Source organism: Ranitomeya imitator, chromosome 1, assembly GCF_032444005.1.
Source record: "Ranitomeya imitator isolate aRanImi1 chromosome 1, aRanImi1.pri, whole genome shotgun sequence".
Lineage (NCBI taxonomy): Eukaryota > Metazoa > Chordata > Amphibia > Anura > Dendrobatidae > Ranitomeya > Ranitomeya imitator.
In genome coordinates this window covers 1179515030-1179542095 of record NC_091282.1, presented here as the reverse complement: position 1 = coordinate 1179542095, position 27066 = coordinate 1179515030, and the positions used below count along the sequence as shown (strand labels likewise).

Here is a 27066-nt window from a genome sequence, read left to right as displayed (position 1 = left end):
CTGTATGTCATCTCCTGTATATAGTATATACCTGTATGTCATCTCCCCTGTATATAGTATATACCTGTATGTCATCTCCTCCTATATATAGTATATACCTGTATGTCATCTCCTCCTATATATAGTATATACCTGTATGTCATCTCCTTCTATATATAGTATATACCTGTAGGTCATCTCCTCCTGTATATAGTATATACCTGTGTGTCATCTCCCCTGTATATAGTATATATCTGTGTGTCATCTCCTCCTGTATATATTATATACCTGTATGTCATCTCCCCTGTATATAGTATATACCTGTATGTCATCTCCTCCTATATATAGTATATACCTGTATGTCATCTCCTCCTATATATAGTATATACCTGTATGTCATCTCCTCCTATATATAGTATATACCTGTATGTCATCTCCTTCTATATATAGTATATACCTGTAGGTCATCTCCTCCTGTATATAGTATATACCTGTGTGTCATCTCCCCTGTATATAGTATATATCTGTGTGTCATCTCCTCCTGTATATATTATATACCTGTATGTCATCTTCTTTATATAGCATATACCTGTATGTCATCTCTTCCTGTATATAGTATATACCTGTAGGTAATCTGCTCCTGTATTTAGTATATACCTGTGTCATCTCCTCCTGTATATAGTATATACCTGTATGTCATCTCCTCCTGTACATAGTATGTACCTGTATGTCATCTCCTCCTTTATATAGTATATAGCTGTGTGTCATCTCTCCTGTATATAGTATATACCTGTGTGTCATCTCCCCTGTATATAGTATATATCTGTATGTCATCTCCTCCTGTATTAGACCTCGTTCACACGTCATTTGGTCAGTATTTTTACCTCAGTATTTGTAAGATAAATTGGCAGCCTGATAAATCCCCAGCCAACAGGAAGCCCTCCCCCTGGCAGTATATATTAGCTCACACATACACAAAATAGACAGGTCATGTGACTGACAGCTGCCGTATTTCCTATATGGTACATTTGTTGCTCTTGTAGTTTGTCTGGTTATTAATCAGATTTTTATTTTTGAAGGCTAATACCAGACTTGTGTGTGTTTTAGGGTGAGTTTCATGTGTCAAGTTGTGTGTGTTGAGTTGCGTGTGGCGACATGCATGTAGCGACTTTTGTGAGATGAGTTTTGTGTGGCAACATGCGTGTAGCAACTTTTTGTGTGTCGAGTTGCATGTGACAGGTTAGTGTAGCAAGTTGTGTGCAGCAAGTTTTGCGCATTGCGAGTTTTGCGCGTCGTGAGTTTTATGTCTGGTGCCTTTTGAGTATGTGCAAGTTTTGTGTGAGGCAACTTTTGCATGTGTTGCAAATTTTGTGCATGTGGCAATTTTTCCGCGTGTGCAAGTTTTGCTAGTGGCGAGTTTTACATGAGGTGAGTTTTGCACTTGTGGCGAGTTTTGCGTGAGCCTATTTTTTGCATGTGGTGAGTTTTGAGCGGCAACTTTTGTGTTTGGACTTTTATGTGGCGAGGTTGGTGTATGTGTGGTGAAACGTGTGCTGAGGGTGGTATATGTGTTCAAGCGCGTGGTAGTGTGTGGCGCATTTTGTGTGTGTGTTCATATCCCCGTGTGTGGTGAGTATCCCATGTCGGGGTCCCACCTTAGCAAGTGTACGGTATATACTCTTTGGCGCCATCGCTCTCATTCTTTAAGTCCCCCTTGTTCACATCTGGCAGCTGTCAATTTGCCTCCAACACTTTTCTTTTCACTTTTCCCCATTATGTAGATAGGGGAAAAATAGTTTGGTGAATTGGAAAGCGCGGAGTTAAAATTTCACCTCACAACGTAGCCTATGATGCTCTCGGGGTCCAGACGTGTGACTGTGCAAAATTTTGTTGCTGTAGCTGCGACGCTTCCAACACTTTTCCTTTCACTTTTTACCCCATTATGTAGATAGGGGCAAAATTGTTTGGTGAATTGGAACGCGCGGGGTTAAAATTTCGCCTCACAATATAGCCTATGACGCTCTCGGGGTCCAGACGTGTGACTGTGCAAAATTTTGTGGCTGTAGCTGCGACGGTGCAGATGCCAATCCCGGACATACACACACACATACACACACATTCAGCTTTATATAGTAGATTACACAGCCTAGCCATTCTAATGAGCCCCATGCAATACTACTTCCCCCTGTGGCGGTGCTGTGGGGAAATTGGAAACTTTATGCGAATTTTCCCTGCAGATTACCGCTGACCGCTGGGGATCTCAGCATTTGTCCACCCTGCGGTCATAGGGTAATAACGACAACAATTCCCCATATGCAGCGCCCTGCAAGCTTATAGGTTACACACCTGATTTTGTAATTTGTCATACATCAATCATTGAAATGAAGTGTCCAAACACTGGCTAAATATTAACATCCAGAATATTATCTCAATGTCAATATTTATGTGAGAATCGTAATAAATCCTAGTCCTGTCCTCCGATCTCACAAGTCATGACTTAGACAATGGGGAACACTGGGCACATTATGAAGAACAGTATTTTGTGTTTCCAATTAAAGAGCTGGGTCTGGTATATAGAATGGGGATGATAGTAAGTGTAGACCGTGAAAGCAAAAAAAAATTATCAAAAATCGGAGAAAAAAAAACAGAAAAATAGAACATCTGCTGCTGTTTGTTACCCCTGTAAGCCAGCCATATACACTAGTTGGCTGTCGACCAAACAATGTTTTAGCCAATCGTTCAGCCGACCGCCGTCTCAGCCAAAACTCCCCATACACAGGAGCGCTCATTCGACCAAACCAGGGCTGTGGAGTCGGTAAGCCAAACCTCCGCCTCCACGACCACGACTCCACAGCACTGGTCACTACTGAGCATGTACATAAAGTGCAGCACAGATTCATCTCATCTCCGACCCCACAGCACTGGTCACTACTGAGCATGTGCATAAAGTGCAGCACAGATTCATCTCATCTCCGACCCCACAGCACTGGTCACTACTGAGCATGGTCAGAAAGTGCAGCACAGATTCATCTCATCTCCGACCCCACAGCCCTGCCTCACTACTAAGCATGGTCAGAAAGTGCAGCACAGATTCATCTCATCTCCAACCCCACAGCACTGGTCACTAGGGTTGAGCGACCTTGACCTTTTTGGAGTCGAGCCGTGTTTCGCGAAACCCGACTATCTTAGTAGTCGAGTCGAGTGGAATCGGCCGATTATCGCGAAAAGTCGGGTATCGCCCGAAACACGAAACCCAATGCAAATCAATGGGGGAGCATAGTCGGCAGTGAGTGGAGGCCAGGAAAACACCTACACTGCCCATTTTAATGGCAAAAACATCCATTCTTGTTACTGAAGCTTGTCAATTGTAATTTAGCTTATAATAATTTGAAGGCATTTGAAATTGGGGGTCATTTGGCTAAAGTTGTGGGGGGTAGGGCTGGTTCAAGTAATTAGTGGGCCCAGGAAATCTGGAACACGTCACGGCAGTGGAGCAGGGAGAGGTAAGTATTTCAACTTTGCAAGTGCTGTGATCCTGAGCAAGCAGGGGGGGCCCACTAGTTGGCATTGGCACTGGCACAGGGCCCCTCAAAGTACAGCGGTGTGTTTGCACGGCGGGGGCGCCTCCCACCGGCAGCAACACTTTTGCGTACTATGAGAGGCCCTGTGCCAGTGACGTCGCCAACTAGTATTCCTCCCCGCACCTGATGAAGGAACCTGCACTTTCATCTGCACCTTCCTCTTTGTCCCCGTGTAAGGTGGTATGGTATGCGGGAAGAGGAACGTGACTTTCAGCAGGGTCACAATCTTGCTGTGTAGCATGCACGGGGAATTTTGCGTTATGGGTCAATGTACCAGCAGACTCATCTATCACTGGCTGGGCAATGGGCAGGATGAGGAGGAAACACAGATATAGGCCCAAAGAATAAAGTGGGCTAAATGCAGTTCAAAATTGGTAACACAGGACTAACCAGGGGGCATTGCAGTGGAGGACAACTGGAATGAGAGGCTGACACAGAGAGTAGGCCCAAATCAGTAAGTAGTCGAAATGCAGTTCAAAATTGGCAACCGTAGTAAACAGGCGGCACAGCTTTGTTCAGTGGAGGAGAACAGCAAGGAGTGGCAGACACCGATAGTAGGCCCCAAACCAACTAGTACACCAAATGCAGTTGTTCCATTTAACCACTATTTAACAAGAGCCTGAAGATAGAAGCTCAGGAAAGGCAACCTGGAGAACACCTTGTAGTGTAACACACCATCTCTCTACACCCCATACCCAATTTAATAACCAATGATAATTCCTGCTAATGGACACACCAAAAAAGTATGATATGATAGTAATAGGACTATGAGAAATCCAAATGTGTCCAAGTAAGAGGATAAACTATCGTTCTACGTGAAATGTCAGATGAAGCTAATAGGAAAAACACGTATTTAATGAACAAGCAACAAACTTTATTAAATGGTATAAAAACAGACAATTTTAAAAATAGCCTACAGTGCTACTAGTGAGCCAAAGAAAAGACAAACAGGCATCACCAATGGATGGGCAGATAAATCACAAAATGTGACAGACTAAATAATACATTCCTCAATGCATAACCATAACGTGCCGGGGTATAAAGAAACACTAAACATGACTGATGAGCTGTTAATACAGAGCCCTACTGGACAAAATCAACGGTCCCCAATGCAAGGACTAAATCAGTATATAAGTAACTATAGGGTTAAAGTAAATAGTAAACTACGCTCCTGAAAGAACCCATCAGAGCCACGGCTACAAAAAGTCCATAATGAAACAACCCCTGAAATCCTAGATGTCAAACTAAGGTCCCTGACGAAGGCACAATGCCGAAATACGCATTGGGGTTGTGGCATCACCACATGGATGTTGGTAAGTTCCATATTATGTAACCTTTTCCTCACCTACACGACCTTAGTTTCAGGAGCGTAGTTTACTATTTACTTTAACCCTATAGTTACTTATATACTGATTTAGTCCTTGCATTGGGGACCGTTGATTTTGTCCAGTAGGGCTCTGTATTAACAGCTCATCAGTCATGTTTAGTGTTTCTTTATACCCCGGCACGTTATGGTTATGCATTGAGGAATGTATTATTTAGTCTGTCACATTTTGTGATTTATCTGCCCATCCATTGGTGATGCCTGTTTGTCTTTTCTTTGGCTCACTAGTAGCACTGTAGGCTATTTTTAAAATTGTCTGTTTTCATAACCCATACCCAATTTGTAGGCCTAATGCAGTGTAGTTTCCAACAACTACTAAACGAGAGCATGAAGATCGAAGCAATGGAGAGGAAACCTGGGGAACACCTTGGAGTGGAACACACCATCTCTCTACACCCCATACCCAATTTGTAGGCCTAATGCAGTGTAGTTTCCAACAACTACTAAACGAGAGCATGAAGATCGAAGCAATGGAGAGGAAACCTGGGGAACACCTTGGAGTGGAACACACCATCTCTCTACACCCCATACCCAATTTGTAGGCCTAATGCAGCGTAGTTTTCTACAACTACTAAACAAGAGCATGAAGATCGAAGCAATGGAGAGGAAACCTGGGGAACACCTTGGAGTGGAACACACCATCTCTCTCCACCCCATACCCAATTTGTAGGCCTAATGCAGCGTAGTTTTCTACAACTACTAAACAAGAGCATGAAGATCGAAGCAATGGAGAGGAAACCTGGAGAACACCTTGGAGTGGAACACACCATCTCTCTACACCCCATACCCATTTTGTAGGCCTAATGCAGTGTAGTTTCCAACAACTACTAAACGAGAGCATGAAGATCGAAGCATTGGCGAGGAAACCTGGGGAACACCTTGGAGTGGAACACACCATCTCTCTACACCCCATACCTTATTTGTAGGCCTAATGCAGTGTAGTTTCCAACAACTACTAAACGAGAGCATGAAGATCGAAGCAATGGAGAGGAAACCTGGGGAACACCTTGGAGTGGAACACACCATCTCTCTACACCCCATACCCATTTTGTAGGCCTAATGCAGTGTAGTTTCCAACAAATGCTAAACGAGAGCATGAAGATCGAAGCATTGGCGAGGAAACCTGGGGAACACCTTGGAGTGGAACACACCATCTCTCTACACCCCATACCCAATTTGTAGGCCTAATGCAGCGTAGTTTCCAACAACTATTAAACGAGAGCATGAAGATCGAAGCAATGGAGAGGAAACCTGGGGAACACCTTGCAGTGGAACACACCATCTCTCTACACCCCATACTCATTTTGTAGGCCTAATGCAGTGTAGTTTCCAACAACTACTAAACGAGAGCATGAAGATCGAAGCAATGGAGAGGAAACCTGGGGAACACCTTGGAGTGGAACACACCATCTCTCTACACCCCATACCCAATTTGTAGGCCTAATGCAGTGTAGTTTTCTACAACTACTAAACGAGAGTCGGAAGACCGAAGCAATGTGGACGAAACCTGGGGAACACCTTGGAGTGTAACACACCATCTCTCTACACCCTATACCCAATTTGTAGGCCTAATGCAGTGTAGTTTTCTACAACTACTAAACGAGAGTCGGAAGACCGAAGCAATGTGGACGAAACCTGGGGAACACCTTGGAGTGGAACACACCATCTCTCTACACCCCATACCCAATTTGTAGGCCTAATGCAGTGTAGTTTCCAACAACTACTAAACGAGAGCATTAAGATCGAAGCAATGGCGAGGAAACCTGGAGCACACCTTGGGGAGGCAGACACCGTTAGTAGGCCCTACCAAAGTTGTACCCCCAATGCAGTTTTAAAATTCCTAGAGGCTGAAAACAAGACCATTGACGCTCAGCTTTTTTCAAAGGAACACAGCTGAATTGAGTGGCGCAGACAGACACAGGTAGTAGGACTTAACCCAAAAATGTGGCTCACTGCAGCTTAAAAAGTTACAGGGGTACACAAGCAGCAGTGCTCTGGGCAGTGGAGGACAATTTCAATAGTGGACCGCAGACAGACTTTGTACGCCTACTATTAAAAAAAGGATGCTCAATGCAATTAAAAATAGGTTCCAGGGGTCGACGGGCAGCAGTGGTGTGGTCAGTGGACGAGTATTGGAAGGAGGGACCGCAGACAGGCGTAGTAGGCCTAACATAACAAAATTAGGCTGTAGACACTGTAAAATTGGTTCCAGGGGTACACGGGCAGCAGTGGTGTGGTCAGCGGAGGAAAATTGGAATTAGGGACTGCAGACAGACTTTGTAGGCTGTCCCCTGTGGACCATGCATCCAACACATTAACCCAGTGCACCGTTATGGACACGTAACTTTTTGTGGACATGCCTACTGGTCCACGCGTCTCTTGTCAGGTGCACCTTTCTACTGTTTGATTGCCTGAGTGCTATGACAATGCAGACTTTTTCATGCCGCTGGAGGGCTGGGATGGCTTTTCTCGCAAAAGAAATGTCGACTGGGTAGCTTGAACCGTTGCACAGCGTAGTTCATCTGGGCTTTCTAAATATAAAACAAAGAAAAAAAGGAGGCTACATGCACTTTCAGCTGGGTTCCAGGGGTACACGGGCAGCAGTGGTGTGGTCAGTGGAGGCCTAGTGAAAGGAGTGACCGCAAACAGGCATCGAAGGCCTAACATAATAACAGATGGCTGTAGGCAATTTTAAATTGGTTCCAGGGGAACACGGGCAGCAGTGGCCTGGTCAGTGTAGTAGTAGTAGAAAGAACGGACCGCAGACAGGCTTCGAAGGCCTAACATAAAAAAATTGGGCTGGCTGTAGGCAATTTTAAATTGGTTCCAGGGGTACACGGGCAGCAGTGGTGTGGTCAGTGGAGGCCTAGTGGAAGGAGTGACCGCAGACAGGCATCGAAGGCCTAACATAATAACAGATGGCTGTAGGCAATTTTAAATTGGTTCCAGGGGAACACGGGCAGCAGTGGTGTGGTCAGTGGAGGCCTAGTGGAAGGAGTGACCGCAGACAGGCATCGAAGGCATAACATAATAACAGATGGCTGTAGGCAATTTTAAATTGGTTCCAGGGGAACACGGGCAGCAGTGGCCTGGTCAGTGTAGTAGTAGTAGAAAGAACGGACCGCAGACAGGCTTCGAAGGCCTAACATAAAAAAATTGGGCTGGCTGTAGGCAATTTTAAATTGGTTCCAGGGGTACACGGGCAGCAGTGGTGTGGTCAGTGGAGGCCTAGTGGAAGGAGTGACCGCAGACAGGCATCGAAGGCCTAACATAATATCAGATGGCTGTAGGCAATTTTAAATTGGTTCCAGGTGAACACGGCCAGCAGTGGCCTGGTCAGCGGAGGATGATTGTAATGAGTGTCTGCCAGTTAGTAGTCCAAAACAATACATAAATGTGAATGTCTCACATTAAAATCCAGCGAAAACACTAAAGGGTGCAATCTTTAGGTACAGGGGTGGGATCCTCTGCGTTGTTTCTGACCTACTAATTTGGCGCAAAGTTTTTACTTTGGTAAATAGAGGACACTGCCCCTGACTATGTTAAGTACCATTATACATGTCAACACAATGGTATTGTCAGTGGCAGGAATGGAAGGATGTCAGCGCATAGTCTAAACATTGGTGGAAGTGTGAGAGATAATTGTGGAAGTGGCAGAGCAATGTTTGACCTGGGGGTGGGTGAACTCTCTTGTGGACGGCGGCAGAGGCCCAGGGCCCCTCATGTTACAACAGTGTGTCTGACGTTGGGTGCGCACCACCACCGCCAGAGACACTTTATTGTACTATGAGGGACCCAGTGGCAGTGCTGTCGACCAAAAGCGGGCACACCCACCTCTTCAGACAAACAACACTCTCACGGGTGCTTGCGCCAAGTCGCGATACCACGGCCCCGTGTGGGGAGTTTGGCCATTTAGGGAGGTGTAAACATGTCGTGTGCTGGACAATCAGCTGCTGCAAATTAAGACATTTGAAAAGTCATTCACAGTAGTCCACAGGCAAGAGCTTTTCTAAGGAAAGCTAGGTGTCGCCCGGGCAAGGTGGGGCAAAAGAATTCGAAATCCAGTTGTGGTTCATTTTAATGAATGTTAGACCATCAACATTTTGTGTAGCCAGACGAGTCCTTTTTTCGGTTAATATTGAACCTGCAGCACTGAATACTCTTTCAGATAGGACACTAGCTGCCGGGCAAGCAAGCTCCTGCACTGCATATTCTGCCAATTCTGGCCAGGTGTCTAATTTTGATGCCCAGTAATCAAATGGGAATGACGGTTGAGGGAGAACATCGATAAGGGATGAAAAATAGTTTGTTACCATACTGGACAAATGTTGTCTCCTGTCACTTTCAATTGATGCAGCAGTACCTGTCCTGTCTGCGGTCATAGCAAAATCACTCCACAACCTGGTCAGAAAACCCCTCTGTCCAACGCCACTTCTGATGTGTGCACCCCTAACACTCCTGGTCTGCTGCCCCCTGGAGCTCGTGTGAGAACGATCACGGGCGCTGTGTGCTGGGAATGCCTGAAGCAAACGGTCAACAAGAGTTGATTGTTTTGTTGCTAATATTAGTTCCAAGTTCTCATGTGGCATAATATTTTGCAATTTGCCTTTATAGCGAGGATCAAGGAGGCAGGCCAACCAGTAATCGTCATCGTTCATCATTTTAGTAATGCGTGTGTCCCTTTTGAGGATACGCAAGGCATAATCCGCCATGTGGGCCAAAGTTCCAGTTGTCAAATCTGCGGTTGTGCTTGGTTGAGGTGCAGTTGCAGGCAAATCTACGTCACTTGTGTCCCTCAAAAAACCAGAACCCGGCCTTGCCACGCCACCAATTTCCAGTGCCCCCGGGAAAGCTTCCTCATTAAAAATATACTCATCCCCATCATCCTCCTCGTCCTCCACCTCCTCTTCGCCCGCTACCTCGTCCTGTACACTGCCCTGACCAGACAATGGCTGACTGTCATCAAGGCTTTCCTCTTCCTCTGGTGCAGACGCCTGATCCTTTATGTGCGTCAAACTTTGCATCAGCAGACGCATTAGGGGGATGCTCATGCTTATTATGGCGTTGTCTGCACTAACCAGCCGTGTGCATTCCTCAAAACACTGAAGGACTTGACACATGTCTTGTATCTTCGACCACTGCACACCCGACAACTCCATGTCTGCCATCCTACTGCCTGCCCGTGTATGTGTATCCTCCCACAAAAACATAACAGCCCGCCTCTGTTGGCACAGTCTCTGAAGCATGTGCAGTGTTGAGTTCCACCTTGTTGCAACGTCTATGATTAGGCGATGCTGGGGAAGGTTCAAAGACCGCTGATAGGTCTGCATACGGCTGGAGTGTACAGGCGAACGGCGGATATGTGAGCAAAGTCCACGCACTTTGAGGAACAGGTCGGAGAAACCAGGATAAGTTTTCAATAAGCACTGCACCACCAGGTTTAAGGTGTGAGCCAGGCAAGGAATATGTTTCAGTTGGGAAAGGGAGATGGCAGCCATGAAATTCCTTCCATTATCACTCACTACCTTGCCTGCCTCAAGATCTACTGTGCCCAGCCACGACTGCGTTTCTTCCTGCAAGAACTCGGACAGAACTTCCGCGGTGTGTCTGTTGTCGCCCAAACACTTCATAGCCAATACAGCCTGCTGACGCTTGCCAGTAGCTGCCCCATAATGGGACAACTGGTGTGCAACAGTGACAGCTGACGATGGAGTGGTTGTGCGACTGCGGTCTGTGGACGAGCTCTCGCTTCTGCAGGAGGACGAGGAGGAGGAGGAGGGGGTGCGAACGCCTACAGCCAACTGTTTCCTAGACCGTGGGCTAGGCACAACTATCCCGAAATTGCTGTCCCCTGTGGACCCTGCATCCACCACATTCACCCAGTGTGCCGTGATGGACACGTAACGTCCCTGGCCATGCCTACTGGTCCATGCATCTGTAGTCAGGTGCACCTTTGTACTCACAGATTGCCTGAGTGCATGGACGATGCGCTGTTTAACATGCTGGTGTAGGGCTGGGATGGCTTTTCTGGAAAAAAAAGTGTCGACTGGGTAGCTCGTAGCGTGGTTCAGCGTACTCCATCAGGGCTTTGAAAGCTTCGCTTTCAACTAACCGGTAGGGCATCATCTCTAACGAGATTAGTCTAGCTATGTGGGCGTTCAAACCCTGTGTACGCGGATGCGAGGATAAGTACTTCCTTTTTCTAACCAGAGTCTCATGTAGGGTGAGCTGGACTGGAGAGCTGGAGATCGTGGAACTAGCGGGTGTGCCGGTGGCCATGGCAGACTGAGAGACTGTTGGAGACGGTATTGTTTCCGCCGGTGCCCTAGATGCAGTATTTCCTCCTACAAAACTGGTGATTCCCTGACCCTGACTGCTTTGGGCTGGCAAAGAAACCTGCACAGATACTGCCGGTGGTGCGGAAAATGGTGGCCTTACAGTGATGGAAGGGATGTTGCGTTGCTGACTAGCTTCATTGGCCGAGGGTGCTACAACCTTAAGGGATGTTTGGTAGTTAGTCCAGGCTTGCAAATGCATGGTGGTTAAATGTCTATGCATGCAACTTGTATTGAGACTTTTCAGATTCTGTCCTCTGCTTAAGGTAGTTGAACATTTTTGACAGATGACTTTGCCAGACTGCACTCTTCCTAGCATCGGATCCCTTTTCAGGGATTGCAGACTGAGCTTTAACCGGATGGACACGCTGTCCTCCAACAGTTTTTTGCTTTGCCACGCGTTTTGGGCCAGATACGGGCACGGCAGATGGAACCTGTTGCGATGTTGATGCCTGCTGCGGCCCCTCCTCCTCCGCTTCAGAACTACTGCCGCCTGCACTCTGTTCCCCCAATGGCTGCCAATCGGGGTTAACAACTGGGTCATCTATTACCTCCTCTTCTACCTCGTGTGCAACTTCGTCTGTGTCACCGTGTCGGTCGGTGGTATAGCGTTCGTGATGGGGCAACATAGTCTCATCAGGGTCTGATTCTTGATCAACACCCTGCGAGGGCAATGTTGTGGTCTGAGTCAAAGGACCAGCATAGTAGTCTGGCTGTGGCTGTGCATCAGTGCACTCCATGTCAGAATCTACTTGTAATGGGTATGGCCTGTTAACTGTTTCACTTTCTAAGCCAGGGACGGTATGTGTAAAGAGCTCCATGGAGTAACCCGTTGTGTTGCCTGCTGCATCCTTCTCTCTTGTTGTTGTTTTTGCTGAAGAGGACAAGGAAGCGACTTGTCCCTGACCGTGAACATCCACAAACGACGCGCTGCTTTTACATTTACCAGTTTCAGAAGAGGAGGCAAAAGAGCTAGAGGCTGAGTGCAAGGTAAGCCAAAACTTGCTGTTGCTGCTCCGGCTTTAAAAGCGGTTTTCCTACTCCCAGAAAAGAGAGCGTTCGAGGCCTTGTGTAGCCAGACGACGAACCTGGCTCCACAGCTCCAGACTTAGGTGCAATATTTTTTTTCCCACGACCACCTGATGCTCCACTACCACTACCATCATTACCAGCTGACAATGAACGCCCACGGCCACGACCTCTTGCACCAGACTTCCTCATTGTTTTTAAAACGTTACCAAACTAACGGTATTTGTTGCTGTCAAACAACTTACACGGTGAGCTATAACTTCTGTTTGATTTCAATATCCCTTTACAGGTTGGTGATACCACAAGGAAAATCAGGCACAATGTTACACACTCTGTTTTCTGTGGCACCAAATCACAGAGATACCACACACGCAGGACTGTCACTCAAGCACAAATGTCAATATAAATCTCCCAATTTTTTTTTTTTTTTTTTTTCAGGGAGACTTTATAAACAAAATAAAATAAAATGATTTTTTTCAGGAATAATTTAGAAACCAAATAAAATAAAATGATTTTTTCAATGACAATTTAGAAACCAAATAAAAAAAAAAAAAAAGGCTTTCTATGCCCCACTGAGTGACAGATGGCACACACAGGAGTCAGGAGTGGCCCACAAGCCCAGAGGCCAATATTTTTCTCCAACTGATTGATGTAGTGATTTTTTCTGGTAGATTTTAGAACCCAAATCAAGCAAAAAAATTAATAGGCTTTCTATGGCCCACAATTTGAGAGAGAGAGAGAGAGAGAGAGAGAGAGAGATGGCACACCCAGGAGTCAAGACTGGCACACAAGCAGAAAGGGCAATATTAATCTCCCACCCATTTTTTTTTTTTTTTTTTTCAGGGAGACTTTATAAACAAAATAAAATAAAATGATTTTTTCAGGAATAATTTAGAAACCAAATTAAAAAAAATTTAAAAAAAAGGCTTTCTATGGCCCACTGACTGAGAGATGGCACACACAGGAGTCAGGAGTGGCCCACAAGCCCAGAGGCCAATATTTTTCTCCCACTGATTGATGTAGTGATTTTTTCAGGTACATTTTAGAACCCAAATCAAGCAAAAAAATTAATAGGCTTTCTATGGCCCACTGAGTGAGAGATGGCACACACAGGAGTCAGGAGTGGCACACAAGCCCTGAGGCCAATATTTTTCTCCCACTGATTGATGTAGTGATTTTTTCAGGTAGATTTTAGAACCCAAATCAAGCAAAAAAATAAATAGGCTTTCTATGGCCCACTGAGTGAGAGATGGCACAGACAGGGATGGCACTCTAGCAGAAATGCCAATCTTAATCTCCCACAAAAAAAAAAAAAAAAAAAACAGGGACTGTCCTACAATTACTATCTCCCTGCAGTAATCTCAGCCAGGTATGGCAGGCAGCAATAAGGAGTGGACTGATGCACAAATTAAATAAAAAGTGTGGACAAACAAACAAGATAGCTGTGCAGAAAGGAAGGAACAAGAGGATTTGTGCTTTGAAAAAAGCAGTTGGTTTGCACAGTGGCGCACACACAGCAATGCAGCTATCAGGGAGCCTTCTAGGGCAGCCCAATGAGCTACAGCGCTGAGGAAAAAAAAAAAATATAGCTTCCACTGTCCCTGCACACCGAAGGTGGTGTTGGGCAGTGGAAATCGCTACAGCACAAGCGGTTTGGTGGTTAATGGACCCTGCCTAACGCTATCCCCGCTTCTGACGAAGCGGCAGCAACCTCTCCCTAAGCTCAGATCAGCAGCAGTAACATGGCGGTCGGCGGGAACGCCTCTTTATAGCCCCTGTGACGCCGCAGACAGCAAGCCAATCACTGCAATGCCCTTCTCTAAGATGGTGGGGACCAGGACCTATGTCATCACGCTGCCCACACTCTGCGTTCACCTTCATTGGCTGAGAAATGGCGCTTTTCGCGTCATTGAAACGCGACTTTGGCGCGAAAGTCGCGTACCGCATGGCCGACAACGCACAGGGGTCGGATCGGGTTTCATGAAACTCGACTTCGCCAAAAGTCGGCGACTTTTGAAAATGTTTGACCCGTTTCGCTCAACCCTACTGGTCACTACTGAGCATGTGCATAAAGTGCAGCACAGATTCATCTCATCTCCAACCCCACAGCACTGGTCACTACTGAGCATGTGCATAAAGTGCAGCACAGATTCATGCCATCTCCAACCCCACAGCGCTGGTCACTACTGAGCATGTACATAAAGTGCAGCACAGATTCATGTCATCTCCAACCCCACAGCACTGGTCACTACTGAGCATGTACATAAAGTGCAGTACAGATTCATCTCATCTCCAACCCCACAGCACTGGTCACTACTGAGCATGTACATATAGTGCAGCATAGATTCATCTCATCTCCGACCCCACAGCACTGGTCACTACTGAGCATGTGCATAAAGTGCAGCACAGATTCATGTCATCTCCAACCCCACAGCGCTGGTCACTACTGAGCATGTACATAAAGTGCAGCACAGATTCATCTCATCTCCAACCCCACAGCACTGGTCACTACTGAGCATGTACATAAAGTGCAGCACAGATTCATCTCACCTAAAAGCCCAGATCCTTAGAACAGGAACAGATCAAACATTTATTGGACATTTCATAACTTTCACAAATTCTTATGAAAAAATTTGCAGCACTGTACTACTGAACCCAATGCATTATATATTTTAGGCATCAGTCTATTTTATACCGAACGCCACCAAAATGGACACAGACTCTACAGCCGTGGGCCGAACGCTCCTGTATTCTCGGCCGGCACTTATCTTAGGGGGAAAAAATGCAATCAGCAGTTCGTAACTGGACATGCATGATCGACATCTCCCCCGACCATCGGTCATGCAGCGCCCCATACACATTACTGGCTGAACCAGTCGATATCGGTGTGTTCTATTAAAATAGAGGGACCACCACAAAATATAAATTACGTGGGGTCCCCCTATAATTTATAGCCAGAAAGGCTATGCAGACAGCGGCGGGCTGATATTCATAGCTTAAAAAGAGGCCATGTATATTGCCCCCCTCCACCACCTCGGCTAAAAACACCAGCACCCAGCTGACCCATGATTGGCAAATCTGTAAGATGTAAGATTCTGGCACTTAGCCTCTCTTTTCCCACTGCCCCGTAGCGGTGGCATATGGGGTAATAAGAGGTTAATGTCACCATTGATTGCAAGGTGACATTAAGCCTGGTTAATAATGGAGAGGTGTCAATAAAGACAACTATCTGTTACTAATCCTATAGTTATTAATGGGTTTAAAAAAAAAAAAAAAAGAGCCAGAGAAAGGTATTTTAATGAAATAAAACACTACACTTTTCATTGTTTTTATTCAAAGCCATCGATCACCTGCAAAAAATGTAAAAAAAAACAAACACACAAATACTCCCTGTTCCGATGTAGTCCCTCTTTAATAACGAGTGTCCCACGATGATCTCCCCTATAGAGTGGTCACATCAAAAGATGTCACCGTTCTATAGGGCCTCCGATGACACACTGACAGGAGAAAACCCTCCCGCAGTGTATCATCGGAGTTCACTTTACGGCACGACAGCCAAGAGAAAATTCTCATGCTGTAGTGCCGCAAGTGACAGGTGAACTGAGGTGACCTGTCGGCGGTGGAGTGATACAGTGCGGAGGATTATCTCCGTCATTGTATCCTGGAGCCCCTGGAGAGCGGTCGCATCTGCTGATGTGACAGCTCTCCAGGGGAGATCGTCGTGGGTCAATCGTTATTAAATGGATTACGTTGGAAACAGGGAGTATACTGTTGGTTTATTATTTTAATTTTATTTGCAGATGATTGATGGCTTCGGGGATTAGCTGTATATGGTAAGTATGTACTACATGTGTACTGCATGTGTGGTTTTTGTTTTTTGCTTTTTTTTAACATTCAATACATTAGCTGGATGATGGGACTACTTTCCCACCATTGGCTAATGGTGTCACTGTAGCAGGCATAGCCGGATGGGATCAGTAGTCCCATCGGACGATGCCTGCCTACACACTGCCGCACACACAGCCCCGCACACAGGCACAGATTCACGCAGACACCGGCACACACACACATACACACAGACCCCCATACACACATACACGCACACAGCTCCGCCACACACTTCCCTCCTCTGGATCTGCAGTATTTCTAGCACCCACATCCGCAGCAAATCCGCAGATCTTTTTTACATCTGCGGTTTTGCTGCGGATTGGCCTGACTCAATGGAAATCAATGGGTGCAAAAATGCTGCAGATCCAAAAAAAGAATTGACATGCAGCGGAAAAAAAAACTGCTGCAAATCTGCGCGGATTTTTCCGCAGCATGTGCACAACAAATCTCAATTTCCCATAGATTAACACTGGCTGTGCACTACACTGCGGATTTGATACGAATCCATGTGGCCAAAAACGCTGCGGATCCGCATCCAAATCTGCAACGTGTGCACACAGCCTTACAGTACACACATGCACTCGGTTGTGCTCAGTACCAGTGTATTGATCGAGGCTGGCCAAGTCTAGTCAGAATGTGGCCGCAAGTTTGCAAATCACATACATGCAATCACATGACCACCCGATTCCGGCGGGGCGAATCCTGACAGCGCACACCACGAGTAATCACAAGTCTACGGTCACATGCACTGACTGCAGACATGTACCCTAAACCTGGACTACCCCTTTAAAGGTTCAACTATAATGCTTAATTTCATTATCAGCCCCCTGGTTTATGTGAAGTCCATGCTGCTTTATGACCCCCATGCTTTTACACGGATGCTCGGCTTCACATCCAATTTTTCTTTTTTTGTTTGTTTAATTTTTGTTTGTTTAATTTCCCCAATATATTTAATATGAAAAATTAAGCAACTTCACATCAGGTCTTAATTAACTACGGCATTGTTTCCACGGCTCCTGCAGACATAAGGGGGATCATTTATCAGAAGTGTGTAAAAGGAGGCGTTTTTGCTACACCCTTAGCAACCAGTCACAGAGCAGCTTTCAGTTTACCACATCAGTTTATGAAATGAAAGCTGCACTCTGATTGGTTTTCTATTTAGTCACTTGATAAATGAGGCCTAATAATTGTATTTTCATGGTAACATAGCAAATAAACGCTGTGCAGAATAATCCGGCAGGCATATACTTTTATTACATCTTAACGTACATTTTGTTGATTAGTCAGAAATGAAAGACAAGATCGCAGAGAATATGACTGCTGGATCAGACTACGCAGTGTTTATTTGTGGTCTGTTGTCATGGAGACGCATCATCTCCAGCTGCACTGTGAACTCCAGCGTTTTGGTACATAAATACATAAAAGGGTTATCCGAGACTAACATTGATGGCCCATCCTTAGGGTTTCAATGTCTGATACCCTAATCCCAGCCCCGCAGTGTCTTCTGATTTATTCATACTACGGGGCTGGGATTCACAAGCAGGGCGGCCGCACAGGCGCAGTCAGCGAGACTGCATATGAGGACAGACGGGCAGCGCTCACTGCGCCTGCCCCAGGCAAGACAAAAGAGCGCAGGCGCTGGCTGATTTCAAAGCAAACAGCGGTGAGGAGGCGGCGCCCGGCGCCAAGAAGACTTGAGTGACGGCTGTGTGGCGTCTGCAGAAGGGGGGAAAGGCCTGCCTCCAGGACTGAAGACAGGTATTTACGACAAATTACAGCACCAATAACTAAAAGAGCCACCTTGTCAGAATACAGCATTACTGCTGCACAAGGTGGCTCTTTTAGTTTCAAACGCCTGGGGGTGGGGGGGGATGGGGTCTGACAGGTTCCCTTTAACCCCTTTCTGACCTCGGACGGGATAGTACGTCCGAGGTCAGAAGCCCCTCTTTGATGCAGGCTCCGGCAGTGAGCCTGCATCAAAGCCGGGACATGTCAGCTGTTTTGAACAGATGACATGTGCCAGCAATAGGCGCGGGCAGAATCGCGATCTGCCCGCACCTATTAACTAGTTAAATGCCGCTGTCAAACGCAGACAGCGGCATTTAACTACCGCATCCAGCCGGGCGGCCGGAAATGACGGCATCGCCGACCCCCGTCACATGATCGGAGGTCGGCGATGCTTCAATATTGTAACCATAGAGGTCCTTGATCGCCGGTAGCTGTGAGCGCCACCCTGTGGTCGGCGCTCACAGCACACCTGATTTTCTACTACATAGCAGCGAACAGCAGATCGCTGCTATGTAGCAGAGCCGATTGTGCTGTGCCTGCTTCTAGCCTCCCATGGAGGCTATTGAAGCATGGCAAAAGTAAAAAAAAAAAAAGTTAAAAAAAATATGTGAAAAAAATAAAAAAAAGTTTAAATCACCCCCCTTTCGCCCCAATCAAAAGAAATCAATAAAAAAAAAAAAAAAAATCAAACCTACACATATTTGGTATCGCCGCGTTCAGAATCGCCCGATCCATCAATAAAAAAAAGCATTAACCTGATAGCTAAACAGCATAGCGAGAAAAAAATTCGAAACGCCAGAATTACGTTTTTTTGGTCGCCGCGACATTGCATTAAAATGCAATAACGGGCGATCAAAAGAACGTATCTGCACCAAAATGCTATCATTAAAAACGCCAGCTCGGCACGCAAAAAATAAGCCCTCAACCGACCCCAGATCATGAAAAATGGAGACACTACGAGTATCGGAAAATGGCGCAAATTTAAATTTATTTATTTTATTTTTTTTTAGCAAAGTTTGGAATTTTTTTTCACCACTTAAGTAAAAAATAACCTAGTCATGTTTGGTGTCTATGAACTCGTAATGACCTGGAGAATCATAAAGTCAGGTCATTTTTAGCATTTAGTGAACCTAGCAAAAAAGCCAAACAAAAAACAAGTGTGGGACTGCACTTTTTTTGCAATGTCACTGCACTTGGAATTTTTTTCCCGTTTTCTAGGACACGACATGCTAAAACCAATGATGTCGTTCAAAAGTACAACTCTTCCCGCAAAAAATAAGCCCTCACATGGCCAAATTGACGGAAAAATATAAAAGTTATGGCTCTGGGAAGGAGGGGAGTGAAAAACGAACACGGAAAAACGAAAAACCCCAAGGTCATGAAGGGGTTAAGTATGTAATCCCACATGTGTTAATTCATAGTTTTGATGCCTTCAGTGTGAATGTACAAAAATCTATATACATAATTGTCTAAGGGTCACTTCCGTCTGTCTGTCGTTCTGTCACGGTTATTCATTCGCTGATTGGTCTCGGCAGCTGCCTGTCATGGTTGCCGCGACCAATCAGCGACGGCCACAGTCCGATTAGTCCCTCCCCTACACTCACTGCCCGGCGCCCGCTCCGTAATCCCCTCCACTCACCGCTCACACAGGGTTAATGGCAGCGGTAACGGCCCGCGGTGTAACACACTCCGTTACCGCTGCTATTAACCCTGTGTGTCCCCAACTATTTACTATTGATGCTGCCTATGCAGCATCAATAGTAAAAATATGTCATGTTAAAAATAATACAAAAAAACAAAAAACCTGCTATACTCACCCTCCGCCGCCTTTCTCGCTCCTCTCCACGCTCCCGGGACCGCTCCATTCCACTGGTGTGGGACAAGGACCTGCCGTGACGTCACAGTCGGTCATGTGACCGCGACGTCATCATAGGTCCTGCTCACACCAGCCCTGGGACGGGACCGGAAGCTGCCGCTTGCAATGGAGCGGTCCCGGGAGCGTGGAGAGGAGCGAAAAAGGCGGCGGATGGTAAGTATAGCAGGACTTCAACGGGCTATAGGTGAGTATATGTTTTTTGTTTTTGTTTTTTTTAAGTCTCTATACTACGTGGCTCTGTGCTGGGCAATATACTACGTGGCTCTGCTATATACTATGTGGCTGGGCAATATACCGTACTACGTGGGCTGTGCTATATACTACGTCGCTGGGCAATATACTACGTGACTGGGCAATATACTATGTGGACATGCATATTCTAGAATACCCGATGCGTTAGAATCGGGCCACCATCGTGTGTGTGTGTGTGTGTGTGTGTGTGTGTGTATATATATGTATGTATGTATGTATGTATGTATGTATGTATGTATGTATGTATGTATGTATGTATGTATATATATATATATATATATTTTCTTTTCTCAGATTGCCCTCGAACCAATATTCAATGAGGCTGTGCAAATCTGCCTATTTTTTCTCAGCTGTATTTGACAAGAATACATAACATGAAAGGGAATCTGTCAGCAGGTTTTTGATATGTAATCTGAGAGCAGCATTACATAGCACAGGAGAGCCGGATTCCAGCGATGTGTCACTTGTTGGATTGCTTGGTGCAGTTTTGATAGAATCCTTGTTTAATCTGTTGTAGGTGTAGCAGTGCTATGAATACTGACGTGTATATCCCCGCCCACACCACTGATTGGCAGCTTCCAATGTACTGTCAGCAAACTGCCAATCAGTGGTGGGGGCGGGGTTACACAGATTAGCCTGACTACAGTGCACATGAGACCTAGTCAGGCAGTGATAATCTCCTGCTGATAAAACACTGATTGCACTGAAACTACAGTACATGGCCTAATAAGTGACACATCTGTTAAGACCTGGTGGTCAGGACAATAATGGACCTGGTGGTTAAGAGCACACGGAATGACCTGATAGTTACTGATAATATAGGACGAGCTCAGACGTGGGAACACTGCTGACCGCAATCCCTAAACCTATCACACACACTAGAAATAGCCGTGGATTGCTCCTAACGCTCCCTATGCAACTCGGCTCGCCTAAGGAACTAGCTAGCCCTAAAGATAGAAAAATAAAGCCTACCTTGCCTCAGAGAAATTCCCGAAAAGGAAAAGGGAGCCCCCCACATATAATGACTGTGAGTAAAGATGAAAATTACAAACACAGAGATGAAATAGATTTAGCAAAGTGAGGCCCGACTTACTGAACAGACAGAGGATAGGAAAGGTAGCTTTGCGGTCAGCACAAAAAACTACAAAAAGACCACGCAGAGGGCGCAAAAGACCCTCCGCACCGACTCACGGTGCGGAGGCGCTCCCTCTGCGTCCCAGAGCTTCCAGCAAGCAAGACAACAATCAAAATAGCAAGCTGGACAGAAAAATAGCAAACTAAAGAAAAACAAGCAGGAACTTAGCTTCTGCTGGGAAGACAGGTCACAAGAACGATCCAGGAGTGAACTAGACCAATACTGGAACATTGACAGCTGGCATGGAGCAATGATCTAGGTGGAGTTAAATAGAGCAGCCAGCTAACGAATTAACCTCGTCACCTGTGGAAGGAAACTCAGAAGCCGCAGCCCCACTCACAACTACCAGAGGAAGCCCATGGACAGAACCAGCCGAAGTACCATTCATGACCACAGGAGGGAGCTTGACAACAGAATTCACAACACACATCCCTGGAATCAGGATCTCTTGCCCTACGTTATGCTGCTCTCAGATTAAATAAAAAAAAAACCTCCCTTTAAGCAGGCCATACACATGAATGACTGTTCGGCCAACAGCTACCTCTCCTGACTCCACCATACACATGAATGCTCTGCCAAGCAGAACAAAAGGGACGGACAATTAACAGCCGGATCTTTATGTCCCCACACATAATCTGTCGGAGAACATCCAGAATGCCTATAAACAAACATGATTTGGGGCCAATTATGCAAATTAGCAGGTTCAGACGACTTTTATCTTGTATTGGTGCCAAAAACGTTGGAAACCCTTTGACCAATAAAAAATAAAGTCTCTATAATAAATGATTTACTAAGAACCTACTGGACATTTAGAGGCAAAACAGACTACCTTATACGCCCGCCAGGCTCGGCTGCCACTTGCAAAAAAGATAAACCATCAAAACCAGACGTCAGGACTAGAGATCTGGACAGACACGCAGCTTTTCATACTGATCCACAGAAGTGAATCATTCCACAGCTTCACATGGTTTCCATAAAAGAAAAAAGTGCCACAGGAGCCAAGCTTAACATAAAGAGACAAGATTGCTCTACATGATATATGCATGGCGTCCAACCAAAATCACTGCCAAATCTTGGAAATCGAGGAGTAATCCCCCCAAAAAACTCACATTACCACAATGTACACGCGAAACAGCCATCAGCGTATTATAGATTTTCCAAAATGCCCGATATCACGCAGCACAAGAGACTTGGGGAAGCAGAAAATGAAATCTGCCTCTGCAGTGTTCTCAATCCTATGAAATAAAATATCCTTTGTACAGAGTATAGATGTCCATGTACATGTAGAGATATATGACCACCAGAATCCCCACCGATCAGCAGAATATGTGCTTGTGACGGGATACCCCACTGTATCTGGAAAAGGATTAAAGGGATCTGTCAGGAGGTTTTTGTCATGTAATCTGAGAGCATGATGTAAGGGTCAGAGACCCTGATTCCAGCGATGTGTCAATTGCTGGTCTGTAGGCTGTCATTTTGATACAATCACAGTTTTCTCTGCTTTAGATCTAGCAGTACTCTGAATGCTGAAACCTTCATAATACCACCCGTACATCACTGATTGGCAGCTCTGTTGTACACTGTACATGGACAGAAAGCTACTTATCAGTGGTGGGGGTGGGATTACACAGAGCAGCAGGACTAGATGGCATGAGGCAGCTTGTCCTGTAGTGATAATCTCCTGCTGATAAAATTCCAATTTTATTGAAACACGAAGCCCAATAATTGGCACATTACCAGAATCAAGGATCTCAGCCCCTACATCTCTTATTAAATAGCAAAGACCTGCCAACAGATTCCTTTTAAGATATGAAGTTCTAACATGGCTACGTTCCTTTATTCTGATGTTCAGTTTGGGTCCTGGTGGTTGGAATACCACTAATTATGTATTAATATCCTACATTATTCCTGAGAAGGTAAAAAAAACCTTTAAAATTGCATTTTATTTCTACACAATCTACACTACTGTCTGCATTATTACTGTGAGTGCAGTAAGAGATGGCACTCAATGGATGGCCATTGTATGACTGCCTATGGTGGGGGGGCTCACTCACTGTTCCCCTACAGAGGACGATTAGATACTGTATATACTCAAGTATAAGCCGAGATTTTCAGCCCATTTTTTGGGGCTGAAAGTCCCCCTCTCGGCTTATACTCGAGTCATACCCAGGGGTCGGCAGGGGAGGGGGACGGGGGCTGTCTAATAATACTCACCTGCTCCTGGTGCGGTCCTTGCACGTCTTTTCCCCGGCAGCTTCTTCCTGTACCAAGCGGTCACATGGTACCGCTCATTATAGTAATGAATATGCGGCTCCACCTCCCATAGGGGTGGAGCCGCATATTCATTACTGTAATGAGCGGTAACGGTGACCGCTCAGTACTGGAAGAAGCTGCGGCGCGCCAGGAGCAGGTGAGTATAATGAGGAGGGGGAATCGCTGTGCGATATTCACCTCTCCTCGTTCCAGCGCCGCTCCGTCTTCAGCGTCTTCTGCAGTGACGCTCAGGTCAGAGGGCGCGGTGACGTGGTTAGTGCGCGCCCTCTGCCTGAACGTCAGTGCAGAAGACGCTGAAGACGGAGCGGCACCGTAACGAAGTCAGGTAAATATTGAAAGTGTCGGGGGCCTGTGCGACAGAGAGGTGAGTATGTGATTTTTTTATTTTTTATCGCAGCAACAGCAAATGGGGCAAGTGTCTGTATGGAGCATCTTATGGGGCCATAATAAACGTTTGTGCAGCACTATATGGAGCAAGTGTCTGTATGGAGCATCTGATGGGGCCATAATCAACATTTGTGCAGCATTATATGGGGCAAATGTGTCTATGGAGCATCTTATGGGGCCATTATTAACCTTTATCCAGGATTATATGGGGCATATTTTAATATGGAGCATCTTATGTGGCCCATCATGAACTGTATGGAGCATTATATGGGGCTCCTGATTTAATATGGATATTCAAAAACACTTAACCTACTGATGTTTCAATTAATTTTACTTTTATTGGTATTTATTTTTACTTTTGACATTTACCGGTAGCTGCTGCATTACCCACCCTAAGCTTATACTTGAGTCATTAAGTTTTCCCAGTTTTTTGTGGCAAAATTAGGTAGGGGGCGGGGGGGCTGGGTCGGCTTATACTCGGGTCGGCTTATACTCGAGTATATACAGTAGATATATTGGGAGGTCATCAATTTTGTAATCCCCCAAATAACACCTATAATGACAATTTATATAACTTTTCCAGTTTGTACGATAATCTGATATTAGTCAGCCAGGTAAAATGTATCTACACAATAGATTTGTTCCAATCTTACCTTCCTGTCTTCTCTTGACTTTTTGGAACCATGTCCAACACCAAATATGTGGTGTACGTCAAACGTCTTCTTGGGCCAGACATCTTTGCGAGTAGTAGGCGGTACGAAGCTCCCTTCAACTCTGTATCTGTCCGCTGGAATCTTACTCATGGGCGGAGGCAAGGTTCCGCAATTGACACTCGACCAACCGTCGGTTGAGTCCGCATAGGATTCATGGTCACTGACATTCCCCTGTTGCCAATCCTGAATTACATGAACAGGCAGCCATTTCTTTTGACCCTCCAAAGCGCTGAATTTTTGGGGGACTGGCTGTGGTCCTCGGGGTGGGATAACGGGGACTTCAATTCGAGCAGATGGTCCTAAATGCTTCTTTAAGTTTTGAGGTTTATCACCTATTGGTCCATGTGGTGCTACAAAGTGCCCATCATCCTCATTGGAATAACCGTTCCTGTGTAGGACAGATTGGTTCGGTGATCTTCCACTCGGATTTTCCCAAAAAGCATGAGGAATATGTTTACTTGGCGCACTGCCCAAGTCAACCACCAACACCCGGTTGGCCTTTTCTTCCTGATTAAAATTCCCGATGCCACTATCACTGTTACTGCTGGTACTGTTGTTCTGTTGGGCATCAGCATCATTGTCTAGGAAAGCTCGTGCTCTGACCCCTTCTATCATCTCACCCATATCTCTGTATAAAACTGAGACAAATTGTAGAACGGGCAGAGAAGAGGGTGGAAACTCCAAACAACCATTAGTATCTGGGTCTGGAGTACATTCAAATCCAAATCTCCTAGCAATACCTTGATGTATTTTATGGTGGAACAGTTCAGGGTCTACCATAAAGACGTGACAAGAGGTCCTCAAAACCCCTTCTTCGTTCTGCGCCAAGCTTTGGTCATCGCTACTTTGCATAGTTACGAGTCCAAAAAACCTTCTGTCATCAGGACAAACGGCACTGAATGCCAACTTTTCTGCTGGGTACACAGCTATGACGCCGGTCTTCTCGTTACACAACTGAATGTTGTCATGCATAATTTTCATCAGCACTAGGGAGTGTATTTTTTGTTCCGCTCGGAGTCGTCTCATGCATCCTCGGATGGCCTGTAAGCTTTCGTACTCGAGGTTAGAGCTTGTAGAAGGAAGTTCTATGGAACCAAGGTAACCAACTATCATGCCAACGTTTAGGATGCTCGCATCTAACTCAAAGTCTTCGAGGTTCTGAACACCATTGGAGAACACCGAGTCACAGTTAATCATCTTCGATATTTCGTCTTTCGAAAGCAAGTCAAGATTGTGATTCGGCCTGTCCCTTTTCGTTTCATAGCAGGATGCAGACATTGACCTTGATCTTGGTTTTGCCATTTGAAGGTCGGATTTCCCACCACCTACTGGGTTCTCAAAGATCATACTAAAGATTCGTCCTGACTGCATCTCTTGAACAACTCTTTCCGCTCGGTTTATGCCTAAAGTTTTGGAATCAGGCCTAGGTTTTAATGAAGTCTTGCCCTCATAGAAAGCAATTTCCTCATCGCTTGAGCATAGATCTACATGACGGAACCCTTCGGCAATCACCATGTGAAGTACTCCAGAACATTTGCCGATCAGCTTGACGACGTCGTCATGAGATGCGTTCTTGACACTGATGTCGTTGACAGCACATATGTGATCTCCAGGTTTAAGGCCTACAAATTCAGCAGGACTTTCTTTAATGATGCTACCAATGACACAAGGAGATTGTCCAGAAAGGGTGAAGCCATAGCCAGTTCTCCCTCGAGCAACTTCAACACTCCTCAATCTATGGGGCAGATGCATTTTATTCCAGTTTTTGGTGGGCTCGCCCGGTCTATGCATTTCAGTGATCAATGGGGTGAAGCAATCTTCTATAAAATATTAAGAGTTCCCCTGTACGGCAAAGATTCCTAGAAAACAAAAATACAAAACACATTAAGCAGCTGTATTCCGCTGAATCAGCTTCAAGTCCTAGAAATGTCAAACATATCCGTTACGAGAAACGCCAAAGAGGTTTCCAGTGATTGGAGAAACATGGCTGCTTTCTTCCAGAAACAGTGACCCTTGTCATTGGGTTTGTCCAGTCGGTGAAGTGAATGAGACAAGGTTGCAATACTACAGACAGCCTGTAGATGAGTGTGGCGCTGTTTATAGAAGAAAGCAGCCATGTTCTTTTGACCTTGGACAACCCCTTTAACCAAACGTTTCTAACAGGTATGCTTTTACATAAGTAATATAAGCCACGCTGATGCATTAATAAGTGGACCATTTCTCTTGTGCCTTGCAGGTTCTCACAGTGGAAATCACAAAACGTACTCTTCTCAAGATGATTATTAACTGGAAAGTAAAAAGAATACTTGATTAGGTAGAAAGGTCCAAATTTAATCAAAATATTTATAGGCTTTCCAAGGAAATCTATAGCCTCCGGGGGCGGATTGGTGATTCAGTAACTGGTACCAGAAGTTTCTAATTCCCACTCTGATATTAAACGAGACA

The 27066-nt window shown here is 45.6% G+C and overlaps 1 protein-coding gene across 3 annotated transcripts in view; it reads right to left on the bottom strand.

Annotated features, from left to right (window-relative positions):
• RGS12 (regulator of G protein signaling 12) overlaps positions 1-27066 on the bottom strand; it is a 193622-nt gene that overhangs the window by 152284 nt on the left and 14272 nt on the right. For all 3 annotated transcript variants that reach the window (XM_069744749.1, XM_069744748.1, XM_069744751.1), the window contains exon 2: positions 24562-26480. In XM_069744749.1, the coding sequence (XP_069600850.1) occupies positions 24562-26412 (1851 nt within the window). In that variant the 5' untranslated portion in view covers positions 26413-26480. The remainder of the gene's footprint in view (positions 1-24561; positions 26481-27066) is intronic.